The 20,115-nt window shown below is 35.2% G+C and overlaps 2 protein-coding genes across 5 annotated transcripts; one reads left to right on the top strand and one right to left on the bottom strand.

Annotated features, from left to right (window-relative positions):
• The first annotated feature begins 5,048 nt into the window (after positions 1-5,048).
• LOC106054502 (uncharacterized) lies at positions 5,049-13,448 on the top strand. Its single transcript, XM_056022608.1, has 4 exons — positions 5,049-5,274; positions 6,766-6,915; positions 7,641-7,692; positions 10,760-13,448. The coding sequence occupies exons 2-4, from the start codon at positions 6,865-6,867 to the stop codon at positions 11,692-11,694; spliced, it is 1,038 nt and encodes a 345-aa protein (XP_055878583.1). The 5' UTR covers positions 5,049-5,274; positions 6,766-6,864; the 3' UTR covers positions 11,695-13,448.
• On the bottom strand, positions 12,909-19,669 carry LOC106054498 (post-GPI attachment to proteins factor 4-like). Of its 4 annotated transcripts, none has more exons than XM_056022603.1 (4): positions 19,526-19,669; positions 18,814-18,959; positions 18,070-18,252; positions 12,909-17,603 (listed from the first exon to the last, which is right to left on the bottom strand). In XM_056022603.1, exon 4 carries the CDS (start codon positions 17,550-17,552, stop codon positions 16,275-16,277), a length of 1,278 nt encoding a protein of 425 aa, XP_055878578.1. In that variant the 5' UTR covers positions 17,553-17,603; positions 18,070-18,252; positions 18,814-18,959; positions 19,526-19,669; the 3' UTR covers positions 12,909-16,274. The 4 variants fall into 4 exon arrangements, with proteins under 4 accessions (XP_055878578.1, XP_055878579.1, XP_055878580.1 ...); XM_056022604.1 differs by lacking the exon at positions 19,526-19,669 and adding an exon at positions 19,370-19,519; XM_056022605.1 differs by having other exon boundaries at positions 12,909-18,252.
• Positions 19,670-20,115: the final 446 nt, after the last annotated feature.

The raw sequence follows: 20,115 nt of genomic DNA, 5'->3' as shown, positions 1-20,115 counted from the left end.
GAAACATACACATAAATACAACAGACACAACGTAAAGAGTTCATTCAGCGACTACACACAGGTATCTTGGTGCATTCCATGTTCCCTGATCAATGAGTGGCGGTGATAGAGTCTGACCGAGTGAGGTACGAACGAGTTTTTGTACCGCTCCGTTCTTGTTTTGATTGACAGCAGTCGCCCACTTCGCGACGACCTGGCGTAGTTCTGATGGAGCGGGTGGCCGTTGTCTTCCAAGATTTTTTCGATTTTTCTTAGGCACGTTTGTTCAAAAAGTTCCTTTAAATGTGGTAATGTTGTGAGTGTAATTTTTGATGCTTTTTTAATGATGTTTTCTAGACGTTGCAACAGTTTAGATGAGGCGTCGCCTTGCCAACAACTTATTCCGTATGTTAGCAGATTTTGTACAGTTGCGCCGTAAAATGTCTCAAGGATCTTCTTGTTTAATTTAAAACTGTTGAGTTTGTATAGAAAAAAGAGTCGCTGGGCTGTTTTCTTTGTCAGAGTTCCAAGGTGGTCTTCCCATGAAAGCTTGTTGTTGATGATAACGCCTAGATATTTATATGCCTTTACTTGTTCTATAGATGTAGTGTTTAGAAAAAAAAAATCAGTTCCTAACTTATGTTCAAATATTTTAGAGAAAAAAAAAAGAGACAAAAATAGTCTGTATGGGGATTGAACCAACGACATTCGCGTCACGAGTTTATGTGCGAAACTTCAGCGCGATAAGATAATAATAATAATAATAATAATTTTATTTATAAAGCGCTGTTAACAAACAAAATATAGGCTCAAGGCGCTGTAATAACATTACAAACACAAACACGACAATAGTAAGAAAATAACTAATCTAAAAAAGTTTTAAACAAGTAGGTCTTAATGTTCTTCTTAAAAGTGGTATAGCATGTTGTCTGTCTGAGATCAATGGGGAGTGAGTTCCAAACCTTTGGTCCGTGCACTGAAAAGGCCCGCAGACCGTAGCTTTTGAGGGAGAAAGTGTGGCGACCTTGTAATCGATTCTCGCTTTCACGGGAAGCCAATGGAGCATGCGCAAGAGCGTAGTAGCAGAATCTTGTCTTGTTTTTCTAAGTACTATTCGTGCGGCGTTGTTCTGTATACGTTGCAGTTTGGCTATTTTGTCATCAGGTATACCTGCTAGCACGGCGTTACAGTAGTCAAGGCGGGAGAGTATGAATGCCACAGCTAGCGTTTTTGTTGACTCCGTTGTTAAATATGGTCGGATCTGATATGAAATTTTTTCAAAAGAATTGATTCAAATCTACGTGTGTGTTTTTTGTGGGTTTTTTTTTTTTACCTTTCAAATATAACAAAAGTGTTAGCTAATAGCAGCCTCGGCATTAGACATAGGCAAACTAGGTAGCCGCCTGGGGCCTCCACTTGATGGGGGCCTTGCAGAGAAATTAAAAACAAATTCCTATTATAACAAAAAATACAAAACTTGAATCAAATCTGAAACATAGCAGATCTCTATGGATCTAGTTTATTTTTTTTAAATTGCGTAATTAGCGTATTTTTGGGCGTTTATATATTTTCTATATCATTTGGGGCCACCGAATTCTCTCCACCTTGGGCCTCCTAATACCTAAGGCCGGCCCTACTATAGTAAGACTTGAAAAAAGATTGACCCTTCCAATGCACATTAAGGTTCTACTTTCACAGAGAAAGCCTCTCCAAGATTAGATATTTATATCTACAATAATACACCATAAGTTGAGTCATAGTTGTCATAAGTTTGATGCTGGCAAACTATATAGGGCATGTCTAAAAATAGTTTAAATTAAAGTAAATAGATAGGACTTAACCAATATTTTTACACACATAATTAGAATATAATTTCTTATTACGAGAGTCTTCTAGGGTTCTTGACTTGCTAAAAGTAATATCAAGGTGTTTGATCCTAATCACTTAGAATTGACATTTAGGAAAATAATGGATTTTAGGGTAGGGAATTGTCTGGTTTGATTTTCATATACTTGTACAATACTCAAGTAGTATTCCAGAAATGGGGTGTTGGGGGTCAGGGATATTTGATATTGTGTTGATCGTTCTGGGGTAGAGAATACCTGTATCATTTTTCTGTCTCTTGTGGTTTCAATGGTTAGGTAGCATGTCCTTGATATGAAATAATATTTCTATTACTATTATTATATTTTTAGGTTAATCACTTTTCAATTGTTTATGATTTAATACTTGTGAATTATGAGAGCTTACAAATAAAAACCTATTTTTTTTTAAACTAAAAAAAAAAGCCCACAAAAGAGGCAAGATGGCCCATAAAAGAGGCACATAAAGCCCAAAAAAGAGGCAAAGAAAAGAGGCCTATGGCCCAAGGATTCCTATGATGATAAAGCTAAAATTGAATAGCGCAAATTCTGAGGTTTCCTTAAAAAAAAAAAAGTTTGGACAGTTTATGACCAATTTTAACGTGAACTGTTGTGTAAACCGTAAACTTATGTTAGTGTCTTATGTGTTGTTGGCAATGTCATCTCTTCAGTACTGAATAAAAAAAAAGTGTTCTTAACTCTATTGCACATAAACTTAAGGATAGATGGAAAAAAACTAGCTATAATACATAAAACACTAAACCGTAATTTACAAACAGAAAAACAAAACCTTATGAAATACTCAGAAAGACACAAAGAAGTACATTTCTTGTTCCATAAACTAGAACAAACTTGTGCAAGTGCTCCTTCTTCCTTAGTGCCATTAGAGAATGGAATGGGTTGCCAGAATCAGCCAGGAAAACAAACGACATAGCAGAATCTAGATCACTGATTAACATTGTGACGATACGAAACTTGCATGCAAAAGTTCATTTGAGTTTTTCCCACCAAACCGTGAGAAACTTTATTTTTAACTTAAAACAATTATTTTCCTGTCCACCACAGCTAAGGATGCTGAGTGGGAAGTAGAGTAGGGGAGACAATTAGAATCTAGTTCTTCATCCACAGTTCATATGAATTAACCGTAATTGTTAGGACACAAGACTCTTCAAAATAATAATACACTCTCAGGTCTTATTCTAGTAATACTTTAATATTATAACAATTTATGTAAACATCAGCATTTCATCTCTCTTCCTGTCACTTTCTCCCGGCTTCCTCTTTTTTACATCCCTTCCATTCATTACACTAATTCGCACCTTTATTCATGCACACCATGCTGCGCTACGACCGTAACGGTGAGACTGCCGCGAAGTAGCAGATCACCAACTTATTCGTAACGCAATCTGTGCATTCCAAACTCGCTGTATTTTGCAAAGTAAAACAAAGCTTTCTTTTAGTTTATTGTACAACATAGCCTCTACAAAAGCTAAATACAACATAGCCTCTACAAAAGCTAAATACAACATAGCCTCTACAAAAGCTAAATACAACATAGCCTCTAAAAAAGCTAAATACAACATAGCCTCTACAAAAGCTAAATACAACATAGCCTCTACAAAAGCTAAATACAACATAGCCTCTACAAAAGCTAAATACAACATAGCCTCTACAAAAGCTAAATACAACATAGCCTCTACAAAAGCTAAATACAACATAGCCTCTACAAAAGCTAAATACAACATAGCCTCTAAAAAAGCTAAATACAACATAGCCTCTACAAAAGCTAAATACAACATAGCCTCTACAAAAGCTAAATACAACATAGCCTCTACAAAAGCTAAATACAACATATCCTCTACAAAAGCTAAATACAACATAGCCTCTCCAAAAGCTAAATACAACATAGCCTCTACAAAAGCTAAATACAACATAGCCTCTACAAAAGCTAAATACAACATAGCCTCTACAAAAGCTAAATACAACATAGCCTCTACAAAAGCTAAATACAACATAGCCTCTACAAAAGCTAAATACAACATAGCCTCTACAAAAGCTAAATACAACATAGCCTCTACAAAAGCTAAATACAACATAGCCTCTACAAAAGCTAAATACAACATAGCCTCTACAAAAGCTAAATACAACATAGCCTCTACAAAAGCTAAATACAACATAGCCTCTACAAAAGCTAAATACAACATAGCCTCTACAAAAGCTAAATACAACATAGCCTCTACAAAAGCTAAATACAACATAGCCTCTAAAAAAGCTAAATACAACATAGCCTCTACAAAAGCTAAATACAACATAGCCTCTACAAAAGCTAAATACAACATAGCCTCTACAAAAGCTAAATACAACATAGCCTCTACAAAAGCTAAATACAACATAGCCTCTCCAAAAGCTAAATACAACATAGCCTCTACAAAAGCTAAATACAACATAGCCTCTACAAAAGCTAAATACAACATAGCTTCTACAAACGCTAAACATGGGCGTATGTTTTTAAAAGACTTGATGGTCCGACAGTTACGCTGGGCAGGGCACGTGTCCCTTATGGGGGACGAACGCATGCCAAAAGCAGTCCTTTTGTAAGTTGAAATGTGGTCGGCGCAAGAGAGGTGCCCCACGGAAACGCTTCAAAGATCAGCTTAAGCGACAACTTGCTTTAACTGACATAGACGAGAGCACCTGGTTGCCGGCGGCTTCAGATTGAGACAGCTAAAGGTCACTTACAAATGCAGCGGGATACACATTTGAGACCAAAAGAAAATCCGCTGCCGAGAACAGTGGTAGACGGCGGAAAGAAAATCTATATCGACCACCGGCGGACAATGGCTATGCCTGCGCTGGATGTAGCAAAATATGTAGGTCGTAGCTGGAGATGCGTAGCCACGGGAAATACTGCACTCCTCATTAATTTTTAGACTCGAATACAAACCTTATTATAATAATACAAAACAGAAAAATACAAGCTGTATAAAACACACATCAAATAATCCAGATCCCCCCTCTCCCAAATAACAAACGCACACAAACACGCGCACGCCTAATTTTTTTTTCACTGCAAAGATTCGATTCCAGGACCTCTGGCTGAACAGCCTAATGCTCATCAACTCGACCAACACGCAATATGACATAAAAGTCGAGACGGAAATGAGTACAGCACACTGACAACACTGACAGCAACACACCAGAAGTGTCACACTGAAAAACACGCAATATCAAACGTAGGTCCGGGAACTTGACCTAGATTTTATATTTTAGGATGCTTAGGGAAAGCTTGAAACGGTAGTGGTATCCTTACAAATCTGAGTGATATGTTTACATAATCTGAGACTTTAAACTAGTTAGAGAACTATTCTGGATTAAAATTTACTTTTAGATCTAGATTCTAGGTCTTAATTGTAAACCTTGGTTACAACTGCAGGTAAGCAGAAAAGTTTCGTTTCAACCTTTTATATCTGCACATTTTTAATCAGATTTTAATTCGTTAATTAATTCTTTCATTTTGGTCTGAATTACTGTACACCAGGAGAGTCTGCTGACTAATAATTATTGGGTTTAGAAAATAATTTATAAAAGTAAAGGTTTGTTTAATGCAATGCTTTTATACATTAATTCCATAGCACCGACTCCATGTGTTGATATAAATAAAACTGATGCCACCTAATTATAATGTCGGTATTACAATCAAATACCCTCTAAACCAGCGGTTCTCAACCTTTTAAGCTCGGCGACCCCTTTTTACAATCCACCACTCTGCCACGACCCCCCCCCACACACACACACACAGAAATAGAATAGTAGACAATAACAATCCATATTTTCGATGGTCTTAGGCAACCCCTGGCAAATCGTCAATCGACCCCCAAGGAGTTCTAGACCCACAGGTTGAGAACCCCTGCTCTAAACTATAGGGCTTGCCAGGATTTAAAAACTCCAAAGTTAAGTTACTTCAAAGTAATCGAGACTTATTATATAGAATATAGTTATGATAACTGACGTTTCAATCATTATAGCTGATTTTGACTTTTGTGTGATCTAGATCCTTAATTCTAGGACTATGTTACTTTTGGGGCAATGAGTAAAACATTTAATCGGTTAGAGCTGTGACGATCACACTTGCTGGGGATTATATTCTCAAACTTGACAATTCAATGAAATGAAGAAAGAAACATGTCTCTGTATTTTCTTCAAACTTCTTTAATAATACTTCGTCAACTTTCACATCAAATTAACTTCTTAATTCAATAACAACTTGACACTTCATAAATAAAACTTAAAGATACATAAAACTTCACTTAGTATAACTTCAACTACTAAAACTTTACTTAAAGGACCCGCTAATATCACAAAACGTTTTACTAATCGAGAACTGAGCGAGGACCCCGTCTAACTGACTTTCCCTCAATTTATACATTTCTCAATCGTACTTTCCAGAATCATGGAAACTTCTCCCCTAATTATTTTAGTAACTTTGACCTTCTAGAAGCTGACGTGTGCTATTTTTTCCCTTAACCTCTTTCTTTGATTGGATACCTAAAATTAACTTGTTTACGCTGGACACTTGCACTGGTTTGAACTCGAGCTTCTAGAAACTGGTCGAAATAGGTCACAGACTCGACTCGTGACAAGAGCATTCTTTATCTTTATCTGGCTTCAGTTTTGATCTTCATTTGACTTCATTCTGGATCTTCTTTTCACTTCAGTCTGGACCATCAATTGCTTTTGCCAAATATTTTTTTGCACTTGGTTGTAACCCCTTCCCCGATGGTTGTCATCTCATGCGGTCCCCAACCCCCAGTGACGCAACTGGCTATAAACACATTTATTGTCGAAGTTTTTACTATATGTCTTGCTTATCGATAGAAGTTTTTAAAAATTATTTTTCAATAATTTATTCATTTACATTTATTAGGTAGTAACGAAAGAATCTTGATATCTAAGTAGAAAAACTTAGGAAATAAAGACTGTTTAAATGCTGATTGATTGTTAGAAGTCTTGAAGAGTTCACAGCATGGGGAATGAAGGAACCAAGATTCAGAACGAGACGATGGATGAAACAGAAGTAAGCCTTAATTCTATCAGAGTGATCTCCCGCTAAAACCTCGATGAGCATTTATTTCCTTTCCTTTTTTTTTCCCCAGTCAGTTCTTCCGCGTGAGTTTTATGGATACCAGAAGCTGTATTTCCATACTATAAAAAAAATTGCTGCTTAATTTTTACATTATTTGGGTCCACAGGCGCACAGACACCTGTGAATAAGCGTTTTTCTTTTGTTTCAAAATACAAAAGTGTAACAAAAGGTCGATGCTGACTAATTTGACAGCAGTCACAAGGATAACAACTAGTAAACTAGTTCCATAATTCCGGAGCATAATGCAAAAGTGTAAACAGTTTATTATTTCACATAGAGACAAACTGTACATTCGTGAAGAAATGTAACAAATAAGGGAATTGAAAGAAATATTCGTAAAATTAGATTCAGAAATTGCTAACTCTTGTTCTAATTCCTCAATTCGGAATGTAAAAAATGATTGGTAAATGTATGATATTGATATAAATAAATATAAATGGATATAACAGACATTATACACAGTCAGCTAGGTTATTTTTCTAACTTGCAAGTACATATTTTATATATATATATGCGACCCTTCATTCCGAATCTTTTTTTTTTATTGCGGCCCTCGAGAGAAAAAGGTTGCCCACCCCTGGCCTACTACATAGTAGAGTATAGGCCTAAGCAAACACATGACATATTTTGCTTTAATTTGATTGTTTGTGTTTCAGAAATTTTTAAAACTGACACCAAGTGACATCATTGGAGACATGGATGGATTAGGTAAACAAGAGATATTTGTTTCGCTGCTGTGCTAGTGTGTATGTGTGTATATACATGCACATGTTAGCGTCACTTTAATTTTAAGCTGTTTTGTTGACGTGACTAGACACAAACTATAAATAGAATTTTTTTAATCAAACGGCCATTATGCAAATAAGTGCTTTGAGTAAAGTCCTTGTGATGGGCAATGCAAAAGTTTTTTAGGAGCGGGAATTGCACAGATTCTCATTGCATAAGATATTAAATTTTTATAACCGAATTTCGACAAGCTGTTTTAGAACTCAAATTTTGGAATAGGCCTATTTAGAAATATTTGTTTCTGATGAATTTACATTTCAAATACAAAATCACTAGCTTAACACTACACGATCCACGTTAAAAACCGTATTGAATATGTCTCAATGTTTTCTATAGCACTGAACTTATGAAATATTAGAATTCGCCTAAAGATGTCTTAAGTTATCTTGAAAACTGCATTCTTTATTAAGAGGCAATAAGACACTAGCCCCTAAACACCCCTATAGAAAGAAAACTATATGGAGAGCTGCCAGATTAGGAAACCACTGCGCAGTCCATCTTGTATATTGGTCTAGTGTAGTAGTGACTCAAGTCATCTGAACGCTCCAACATAACAATGAGAACGAAGAAGAGGAATAAGATATTCAAAATTCCTAAGCTTAGATAAGATAAGATAATTTTTATTGATCCAATCAATTGACAACCTCGGGGTAACTACTGTAGAATAACAATATAGTTGCAAATACGAACAACATTCACACATACACACTCACAACCTTTATGAATTAGACTTCTATGAACCTTTCGATGACGACAGCTGATCTTGTAACACTCTTATCGAAAGTGGGATAAAGGAGTTTTTAAATCTTTCTGTTTTAGTCCTAATGGAAAGGAGACGATCACTTCGTTCAGATCTTATGTAACAGAGGTTTAATGGGTGCAGGTTATCTTTAAGAATAGTGAGTGTTTTGGAAAGGCATCTTTCATGAAAAAGCTTTTCAAGAGATGGTAGCTGTGTTCGAGTGATATACGATGCTTTTTTTAATTAGTCTATTTAGTTTAGGTCTTTATGCCAGTGAAGTATTACCATACCAGCAGGTGATGGCAAAGTTAATTAGACTGCTGATGGTTGCTGTATAAAAAAAGTTTAATTATTGTTTAGTCGATGTTAAACTCCCTTAGCTTTCTAAAATATAAGAATTTGGTGAATTTTAGTGTAAAGGTTTTGACAGTGTTCACTCCATTTCAGTTTGTTGTTGATGGTTGTACCTAGGTATTGATATTCTTGAACTTTTCTTGCTTCTTTTTTTTAATGCGAATTTGACCTCGTGAAAAGCGATAAGTCATTTTACAAAGCTTATATATCAACTCACACTGTCTGTCTGTCTGTCTGGTAAAAGTTTGAACACGTTATTTCTCCCAAACGCATTCTCGGATCACATTGAAACTTTGCACAATTATTCATTGGCATAGACAAGACATGAATCATTTTTAAAACAGTAACCAATTAGTCAATTAAAACTGATTATTAATTATTTCGTTTGATACCAACAAGGGAAATTCATCCTTCAGTATTCACAAATATGCTTGAATATATCCGGTTTTGTCCCCTTTATTAATTGTACACATTATTTCTGCCACACCCACATTCTTGGATCAAGTTGAAACTTTAAACAATTATTTATTGTACCAAACCAAATATGAAAAAAAATTTTAAAGTAATAATTAATTATTGGTTATAAATTATTTTGTTTGATATCGAAAAAAAAAGGAAATATCTTCTACATTCTTGAGTTATATCATTGTAAGTGCGGAGTTCTCCTTAGATAAGCTTTGTGTTTTAAAATAGGTTTTTTTTTTAATATTTTGCTTGTGTTTAGCTTTCTGATTGGCAAGATGACCATTGTGTTGTTTGAAACTTTGAGGGTAGCCTCATAAAATAAATTGAATTTTGTCTTCATCTTAACATTTCAATTGTTCATGGGACAGAAAAAATATGTCACAAATCCAAAAGTCACGCTGAGTCTTTTAAATATTCAAACTGAATTTCCATTTGTTTGGATCAATAAAGTTATCTTATCTTATCTTATTCCTCATGGAAGAAAGACATTAATTGTTTCTCAAACTCGCTCGAAGAAGTGCCCTGCAATAAGACTTCTTACTTTAGTATCGAAATCATTTTACAGTTTCAAAATCCTTTTTCTTGTCCGGACATAGATCTAAATCTTTGCAACCTTAAATCTTATAGCCTCGAAGAAGTGCCCTGCAATAAGACTTCTTACTTTAGTATCGAAATCATTTTACAGTTTCAAAATCCTTTTTCTTGTCCGGACATAGATCTAAATCTTTGCAAACTTAAATCTTATAGCCTACCGCTTAACAATTAATAATATCTTTAAAAACACAACATTTTTAAATCAATTATTCTTCTTTTATTTAATTGATTTTTTGTTTAAGAAAATGCACAGTGAATTTAAGAAACAATAAACAATAGCTTCTTAATCACTTGTTTGAAAAACTTTGTGCGTACACCACTATTTTATTTACCGCGCTTTTTCGAATTTCAAATCAGCAAACGCAGCCAGTAATGAATCATATCAATTCGCAATGCTGCCCCAATAGCTCAACTTGTATCAAAGCAATATTTTTAACATTGTGGTTGAAATCGCTATCCTAAAATTATTATCACAAAACATGTGGCGGGCTGAATCAAGCCTTTAGACGGGCCATAGTTTGCTCATCACTGATAGACAGCAGACGCAACCAGTAATGAATCATGATGATTCGCAATTCTACCCCAATGGTTCAACTCATATCAAAACAATATTTCCAACTTTGTGATGGAAGTTGTTATTCTAAAATTATTACAAAATCTCTAGGGGCCCAATAAAGCCTTTCCACGGGCCGGACCTGGCCCGCTTGTCATCACTGATAGACATAATTTGTTTAATGTATGTGAATATAAATATGAAACAGTTATGTCTATTTTTTTGTTATCTTTATTGAAAAAAATAACAAGTTTTTTTTTATGTTTTTTTTTTTCTTACAGCTGTCCATGAACTTGATTTACCGGAACCTGGAGATAGCTTACAGCTTCACCTAAAGGCCTGCAAAAAGAATCCTGGCCATCCAAACTTCATCCCTGTTAATTCATTCAGCTTGGAGCACCTACCTGAGGGTTATCGCGATGAAGTCCTCTACGAAGTCATTAAATCCATCGCCAGTCTGACCGTCAAACTTAGCGTCAATGTGGCCAGCCCTCAACGGCCAACCACGTGGCCAGGCACAAGTATCCCATACCCCTTTTCCGGCACGCGCTACAAAAATGTGCTGAGAACCGGAACTGGGAAAGTGTATCAGATCATCAGGGTGGAAGAAGGCGACACGCATGGCTGGGGAAAGAATACCAAGTGTGTTTGCGGACGCTGTAGGATGTCGCAAACCCCAAGCAATGTATGGTGGGAGATTGACATTATAACAGCCACGCATGTCATCTTCGATAGTGTTGAGGCTGAAAATACGACCTGTGACTTTTTCTTTGACAGCCAGGAGAGCCCCGGTTATCGCCTGGACAACATGATCATGAAGAGTTATGGAATCGCGACGGACAAAAGCTCTATGAAGTGCATAACCTGCAATGAGGAGCTTGCAGACAAGTTGGGTGCCGCGCTCAACAAGTGGGAGCAGCTCCGATGGACTGCCTTCTACCGGCACAAAAAAGATGCGCAGAAGATGGCCGTGGTGGTCTCCCATCCACACGGATGCTCGAAGCAGATCAGTCTGGGCCAGTGGCTTGAGAAGGTCAAAGGTGAAGGGGGAAATGTGTTCAAACACACCTACACAGCTTGCACGTGTCCAGGCAGTAGTGGCGCCCCAGTTTACTTTGCAGGCTTTACATTTAACAGTAATGTTTCTTATGGGTTTCAATTTAATGAACGTGCGCACAGCGGGGCCTTTGGAAAGGAGATCAACTTCAGCTTTTAACCTCATCGACTCTTAAATGACGACTTTGAAATGTAAATATCAAAAGACACGCAGTCCTATCAAATACTTAATCTCAAGTCCAACATTTTGCTATGAGATCAAGCTTTACAATACCAAGGTATAATGAATGTTTCATATTATTTCTATTATACTTGTTTATATTAGCACAACCATGGCTATGTAACGAGAAAAGATACCATGCTTTGGTGTGATAGCGACCTACCCGATATTAGATTTAGGAGAATGGTTTTTTACCATCAATGCCCCCTGGACCAATCATTTTTATCATCAATGTTCCCTGGACCAATCATTTTTATCTTCAATGTTTCCTGGGCCAATCATTTTTTTTATCTTCAGTGTTCCCTGTGCCAATCATTTTTGACCATCAATGTTCTCTGGGCTAATCATTTTTTACCATCAATGCCCCCTGGACCAATCATTTTTATCATCAATGTTCCCTGGACCAATCATTTTTATCATCAATGTTCCCCATGCCAATCATTTTTATCATCAATGTTCCCTCGGCCTGATGGTAGTGACATTACCAGATAAACTTCAAGTCAAATGATATGTTTCACCATATGCGAGCCCTAATCTCACATTCATTATCTTTATTCCTCTTTGAAGAGCTTTGACATTTATCTGAGCCAATACTTCTGGCTTTAAAGAAGACTTCTTTAAAAATATTGGGTTAGGTGGCTGAGTGGTAAAGTGCTTGGCTTCCAAATTGAGATTTCTCAGGTTCCAACCCTGGTGAGAACTGTGATTTTGAAATTGGGTTTTTGGGACGCCCCTGACTCCACCCAACTCTAGTGGGTACCTGACATGAGTATAGGGAAGTAAAGGTGGTTAGTCATGTGGTGGTCACACGACACCCTCATCAACCAAAGAAACAGATGACTTTTACATCATCGGCCCTCTCCGGTATATATCAATGTCTAAAACAGCAGTTCCCAACCTTTTAAGCTCGGCGACCCTTTTTACATTTCCCACTCTGCGGCGACCCCCAAAAACCATCCATATTTTCGATGGTCTTAGGCGACCCCTGGCAAATTGTCAATCGACCCCTAAGGGGGTCGAGACCCACAGGTTGAGAACCCCTGGTTTAAAAGGATTGGAAAGGGAGGGGGGAATACTTTTTAAAAATTTTCAAGTTAAATGTCTGATTTAAAATGACAATGCATAAGTATAAATAACAATGATTTAAACTGGTAGCAATGAGAAAAAGGTTTATTGTATAAATGTATACAGGTATAGAGGTGTGTAATAATGTTTCTTATGAGAATAAAAATATATTACCTCTGTGAAATAAATTCATAAAACGAGCAACCAATGTAATTGAAAACATATGACATCATCCAGTAAGCACAAAGTAAAACAAAAACTGTTTGATAGCATTCGCCAAAAGATAAACGTGTCACATGACATCAGCCATAAAGAACAAAGTAAAACCAACTATTGTTGGACAGCATTCACCAAAAGATAAAATTGTCAGGTGTTGGTTGCATAGGGAAGAAAAACATAAAAAATACTTTAAAAAAAAACACAAAAGTTTCTATTACGTGCAATTGCATCAATTAGTTTGGATCAGTCATGTAATTATTTTATGTATGATTGACCTAGACTTTTACATTTGTTGATAGAAAATTTTTTACCAATTTTTTTTTTTCAGCTTTCTCAATGTCTTATGATCCTATCACTTGTCTGGACCAGTTGTGAAAGGGGGAGGGAAGAAGGGGGTATCTCAGTGAATGCTTACATGATAATTTTTTAAATGCATAAAAAAAACGTTTACTCAAGGCTCAAGAGGACTAATTTAACTATATACCACATCTGTCAAGTACAATTTCTTTCCTTTGTTCAAGATACCAAACAAAATAATTAATTACCAATAGTTAATTAAGTAATTGGTTAATTCTTTTGATTTATTCTTGTGTTGTCAGGTAAAAGAAATAATTGTGCATTAATCCGAAATTGGGTGCGGGAGAAATAAAGAGTACAAACTGTTTACCAGACAGACAGACAGAGTGAGTTGATATTTAAGCTACAAGTAACATAGAAAAAGGTTGTGTTTTTTTTTAAAAGACTATTACTCCTTTATACAGCAGACCAACCTTTGATTTAAAAAAACTGAACATTTTTTTTACCCCACCCCATCCCCCCATCCCAACCAGGGAAAAATATCATGCTTTAAGCAAATGTATAAATCTACTCAAGAGTTTATAAAATTCTAATGATAGGCCTGTAGATCCAGGCTTAGAAGATGGTGAGGAAGATTTTCCTGAAAGTTTATTTATTTCTTTTAACTCTTAAGTGAAAGACAGTGGGAATATGTCTGTTCAAGATAAAGATTATCTAGACCAGGTGTTCTCAACCTGGGGGTCGCCTAAGAGCATATAAAATATGGATTGTTATTGTCTATTCTTCTATTGCTGTATGTGTGTGGTGTGTGTGTGGGGGGGGGGGGGGGGGGGTTGCGGCAGAGGTGGGGATTGTAAAAAGGGTCGCCGAGCATAAAAGGTTGAGAACCGCTGGTCTAGACCAAATTAATTTTTGAATATAATATTTTTGAAAAATGTTAATGGTCAAACTACGAGTTTCCCCAGTGTGGCCAATTAGTAATTCTTTTGCAAAAGATAAAAAATTTATAGAAAAACTGATACAGCCCTTTTCTGAGAACTGCGTCCAGGATTTTGTTTCCCAACTTATTTGTGACGTGAGGAAGAATTTGCACAGAGAAGAGGAATAGTAAAAAAGAAGAACTTAAATTGGTAAAAATGACATAATAGAAACAATGTGTACATTCATAGAAAAATATTCAACCCTCTTGCGTCGACAGAGTTTACAAAAACAAAACAAACCAAAAATGAAGTGTATAACATGTATTCAGTAAAACAAAAAGTCTTTGGTCTAAGTTATTTGCTCAATTTAAAAAAAAACAACAGTTTACCAACAATGTAGATAAATAATCACAATCATAAGATAAAAAAAAAATATTCAATAAACAGTGGGAAAAAAAACAACAACAAATAATAATAATTACAGCTTCAACATCTAAATGCGCAATATTCCTGATAACAAATCAACACAGAATGAAATGTTTGATCTGTATGTTCATGGAGAAATGTTGATGGGAAAAGTTTGTGTTGCATTGTTGTTACCAGCTGAATGCAAACCCAAAAGTAAAAGTGATAGTGTAAACTATCTTGAATATTATTAATCTGTTGTTTGTTTCTTGTGATTCTAATCTTCAACATAGTTTTAAGTGGGCATATTTGTGGTGGTATGTTTCTGATTTTACAAATATTTGTACGGCATAGGTGATATAATATATTCTAATTCAGAAAGAGAATAAATAAATTTAACATATGAGTAGTTTCTGTGTTTTTCTCCTAAATCATTACTAGTGACAATTTAATTCACTACTTGTGAATGAGTTCAAGAAGGGTAACTCTGCTATTCAAAGCATTACTAGTGACAATTTAATTCACTACTTGTGAATGAGTTCAAGAAGGGTAACTCTGCTATTCAAAGCATTACTAGTGACAATTTAATTCACTACTTGTGAATGAGTTCAAGAAGGGTAACTCTGCTATTCAAAGCATTACTAGTGACAATTTAATTCACTACTTGTGAATGAGTTCAAGAAGGGTAACTCTGCTATTCAAAGCATTACTAGTGACAATTTAATTCACTACTTGTGAATGAGTTCAAGAAGGGTAACTCTGCTATTCAAAGTATTACTAGTGACAATTTAATTCACTACTTGTGAATCAGTTCAAGAAGGGTAACTCTGCTATTCAAAGTATTACTAGTGACAATTTAATTCACTACTTGTGAATCAGTTCAAGAAGGGTAACTCTGCTATTCAAAGTATTACTAGTGACAATTTAATTCACTACTTGTAAATGAGTTCAAGAAGGGTAACTCTGCTATTCAAAGCATTACTCGTGACAATTTAATTCACTACTTGTGAATGAGTTCAAGAAGGGTAACTCTGCTATTCAAAGCATCGAGTTTATTTTCTTTAACTGTTAAATTATTCAGAAATGTCAAATGTGTGAATTTTTTACACTGTGAATCCATGCTCTAAAAGAAAAGAAAATTAATGAAAGGAAATGGCTCTGGAAGTTTGTAGTAAAGAATACAATACAAATTAATAACAACTAATAATTGACCAAAACACAAAATGTGCAAAACATTAATTTTACAAAGCAAAAAAAAAAAGTGACAGAATTGTAACAAAATACAGTGGATCTAGATAGATTCTAGTAAAAATATAGAAACCTAAACTTTTCATGTAATGTTGTCACAGCAGCAATTTTGTATACATGATTAGTTTCTCATCCTCATTATTTACATATCACAATTAATAGGATCTACCAGCCACCTTAGCCCTATTGTGACTTCAAAAGTCAAATCATAAAACATTGTAGATGTGACAAAAATGTGACCAAATAAAAAAAAATGATAAAAGATAATATTAAATATGGGTACACAAATTAAAGTAAAATAATTAATGTAAAAGACTAGTAGAAACAAGCCATTATACATAACAAATGATAAATTTGAAAAAAAAGTTATTGATGGAATATGAATTCTTCAGGATGCTTTTGGACCTGATCTAAAGTTGTATACAAACCTGTATGAAAGAAAAGATTGGGCTCCACTTGTAAAGTCCTGATGGAATTACGGTAAGAGAAATCCCAGATGGCAAGATCTGTATGTTTGTTACTAAGCGGATTCACAAGATACTCAGCCATAGAGCTGACGATGGAAGGTTGGTAAACCATTGCTTGTGTGCAACAACCTTCGGAACTCTGCAGCCTGTAGAAATGTTTTGATAGTCGCCTTAACTCGTTGATATTTTGACGGCCAACTAGCAGGCAGGTCAGTAACGTCACCAAAAATGCTGAGAGTAATACACTATTCAAGCCTGGCAAAGTAGCTGATCGGAATGAACGAAGATAATGGTATACACCAGTTACAGCTGTGACAAGAATACAACAACACAAGAGATCTAATATTTTAATGAACTCAAAACCGAATCCTTGCCACTTTGAAGGAAAGTAAAGTTTTAAAAATCCAAAGTCATGTTTATGATCTAAAGGTAAATTTAGTCTAAAAGTTATTAGGTGCTCTATAACAGATGGGAAATCTTTATGGGGTATTGTATCTTCCTCCAATAGCAGAATAAAGCGTGGATTCAAAGTGGCAGCAGATAACAAACAAAAAGCGTAGTCAAACGACTCCTTGCTGTATTTTGAACTATGTGTGGTGAGATCAATAAATCTGGTGTTGGTCTTTGGTATGGTCAATGCTGGGATACCAAGAGAGTTGTTTCCAAATCGTTCTGTGTAAGGCACAAACTTATAGAGATCTACAGCATCAAAATGCGTGCTTGGAAAGGCATCAACGTTACAGATAAAAGGCAAGCTGGTGTTAAAAAAACGATGGCTTTTCAAAATGCTGTCCATATGTGCTACGGAAGGAGGGAGATAACCCAAGCTTTCATGAGACTCTGTTTCTTTAGTGCGCTTTATGGTAATAATACCTATGGCAAACAAAATGTTACCCTGGCTGAGTCTATCTGAGTAAATTCTGGAAGACAATTCTGGGTTTTGAGTCTGAAAATATTGTTTGGCTGCTCTGAGTCGTCCATCTGTTGCTGCTTCAACTTGGTCAAAGAGAGACTCATAGCTGTGAACTACGGTGAAAATCTTGGAAAAGGGCAAGAATAAGCACAAAAAGCAAAGCACAGTGAAGTAAATGCACACAGACATCAACCACTTCCATAAATTTTTGTTCAGCCCATCACTGAAGAAAGCAATTTGTTTCATCGATTTTCTTTCATTCATAACTGAACCAAGACAAAACTCCTGTCTTCATACTTCTGGGGTGGGAAGTTTCTGAAATGAAAGAATGAAATAGGAAAACCAAGTAAACAAATTACATCAAGCATAAAATATTCATTTCTTTAATTATTTAATTAATTCAAACAATTTTTTTTAGATTTAGTGGATAGAATCTAAAAATGGGAAGCCATTTTATTTTCAAGTACCAATAATCTATATGTTACTTAAATAGATCTAGATCTATATATTTATTTATAGTTATGTATTTGATGTTTTGTGGTAAGCTAAAATGTTAGAGCATCGTGTTAATTACAGGAATGTGGTGGGCTAGGTCTCTAAGCTGGCAAATTTGTTTTTCTGTTTATTTATTTTATGGCTAACAAAATATGAAAGTTTCATATACTTCATCATTTCATCATAAAGAAGAAATGATTTTTTTTTTTTTTGTTATATCTGATATACAGTCTACTTGTTTATTTTTATTTTTTTGGTTGAGAAATATAAGGAAAATAAGTGTTACAGTAAAAATGACACAGATAATTATTCTCTCATTATTATTGTCATCTGTCTGTTGACTTTCATTGCAGGGGTGCAGTGACAGTTTGCGTAAATAATCCCTCCACTTTTCTTAGTCAGCTGCTGTTCTTAGTAGGATATCAAGAGGCTGGTCCATACTTGACTTAAGTTAATAATAAGCCAAGGTCTGAAATATAAACACAATGAACTATGAGATATCATATTATTTCATATAACATCTATAGGCCAAATAAATACACTAGATCTAGATCTATATAGTAACTATATAGTTATAAGCATAGATGATACTACTAATAGATCAAGAATTCTAAACCTAGAATAGATGTATATGTAAGTAAGGCTTGTCTTAGATTAATGCGGAGTCCAATATTTCATGTGGCTACACAGTCCTAGCTGTGCCACATCCAGCACAGATGTAACACTGTCTTTCGGTGGTCGATTTAGCCTCTAGGTGCTTTGTGGTGAGTTTAAAAATTGCAGTTTCAACTTCCTCAAATGTCTGTGACTCAGGTCATCAAATTTCTCTCATAATTTTCGGAGAAATGGATCTATTTTGCCATCGATTCCTCCATAAAAAATTAACGGTAATAGGTTAGATCAGACCAGATAGTGAGATACTCAGATAGCCTACCTATTCAATCTATTGAACTAATTCAATTATAGCCTAATACTCTAATAACCTTAGACTTAAACTAAGGTAGACTCTATGCCACTTAAGGGCACTTACTGACTGCCTGGTCGTGCGGTTTGCGCGCTGGACAGTCGTTCTGATTTATCTATGACTATGGTTCAAATCCTGCCTGCTCCCATCCCCCGTCGTCCTGCGGGAGGTTTGGACTAGGAAGTAAAGTATCTTCAACTCTGAAGGAACATCTGAAACATGTAAAACATTTTACAAACAAACTTACTTAGTTACTGACTATGACTCATTACTATGGTAACTATGAGTTTAGAGTTAGACTTTAGTCATATAGATCTATATTAATTAACTTAATAACTACTTAAAATAAACTTAAATTTTTTAACTACTAATCTATAACTGTATAACTAGATCAGATCTAGTCTAGATAAGATTCAATAGATCTAGATTATTCTAGATCTTACATTTAAATCTAGATCTTACATTACTACAAACTAAGATTATAGTTAGTAAGTTATAAGTAACTAAACTAGTCTAGACTAAGATTTATTATATTTAGATTTTAGATTGACTAGTCTAGACTAGCTAGGCAGAACTATTGTCAAATATTGACTATTGAACTAAAATAGATAGTGATACTTACTCTTATTAAATATATTATATATATAGTTATAGACTATAATTAGGTTATTTCCGCATTGAGATCCTAGTATAGAAGTATAAATAGTATAATGTAATGACTTGATCTAGATCTACTTAGATTCTACATCATATTCATATGTCTATGACTACACCGTACTAGACGTAGACTGTAGACGCCTTCCTTTGCGGAACCAATACAAAAACACAACAAACAGATAATTTTAACTCCAATGAAAAAGATCAAACTTTTTTAAAATTTTCATTTTGGCTGGAAATAGAACGGAGACCGATTCTCAGTTCTAAAACAATCTATAAAAATAAAATAGATCTTGGTGATTTATGGTTACCAGTTAGATCTAGTCTACCCACAACTCACAAGAGAACAAAAGGGAGCTACAAAGAGGACACATGCGCATATATATGTTATGTAGGCTAAATTAAAGACAGTCAAGCTGTTTTTTTTTTTAGCGGTCACCGTAGCTATAGGCCTATAACGTGTGAAAGACAGTGCTGAATTTACCTATAGGCAACATAAGCTATAGCTTAGGGCCCCCACTTGCCTGATCTGAGCCCCCCCCCCCCACCCACATATTGTTTTAAATAAAAAGCAAAGGAATAAATGATGTTATGTTGATTGTCAAATAGTTTGGAGGCTTTATCGTGTCTAAATCCGGCCCTAGTATGCAAACTGATGCGTACTAAAAAGATCAACTTGATAAGCAGCTTCTATTTTAACAATAAAGAATT

Source organism: Biomphalaria glabrata, chromosome 3 (genome assembly GCF_947242115.1).
Source record: "Biomphalaria glabrata chromosome 3, xgBioGlab47.1, whole genome shotgun sequence".
NCBI lineage: Eukaryota > Metazoa > Mollusca > Gastropoda > Planorbidae > Biomphalaria > Biomphalaria glabrata.
This window is presented reverse-complemented; position numbering and strand designations above follow the sequence as displayed.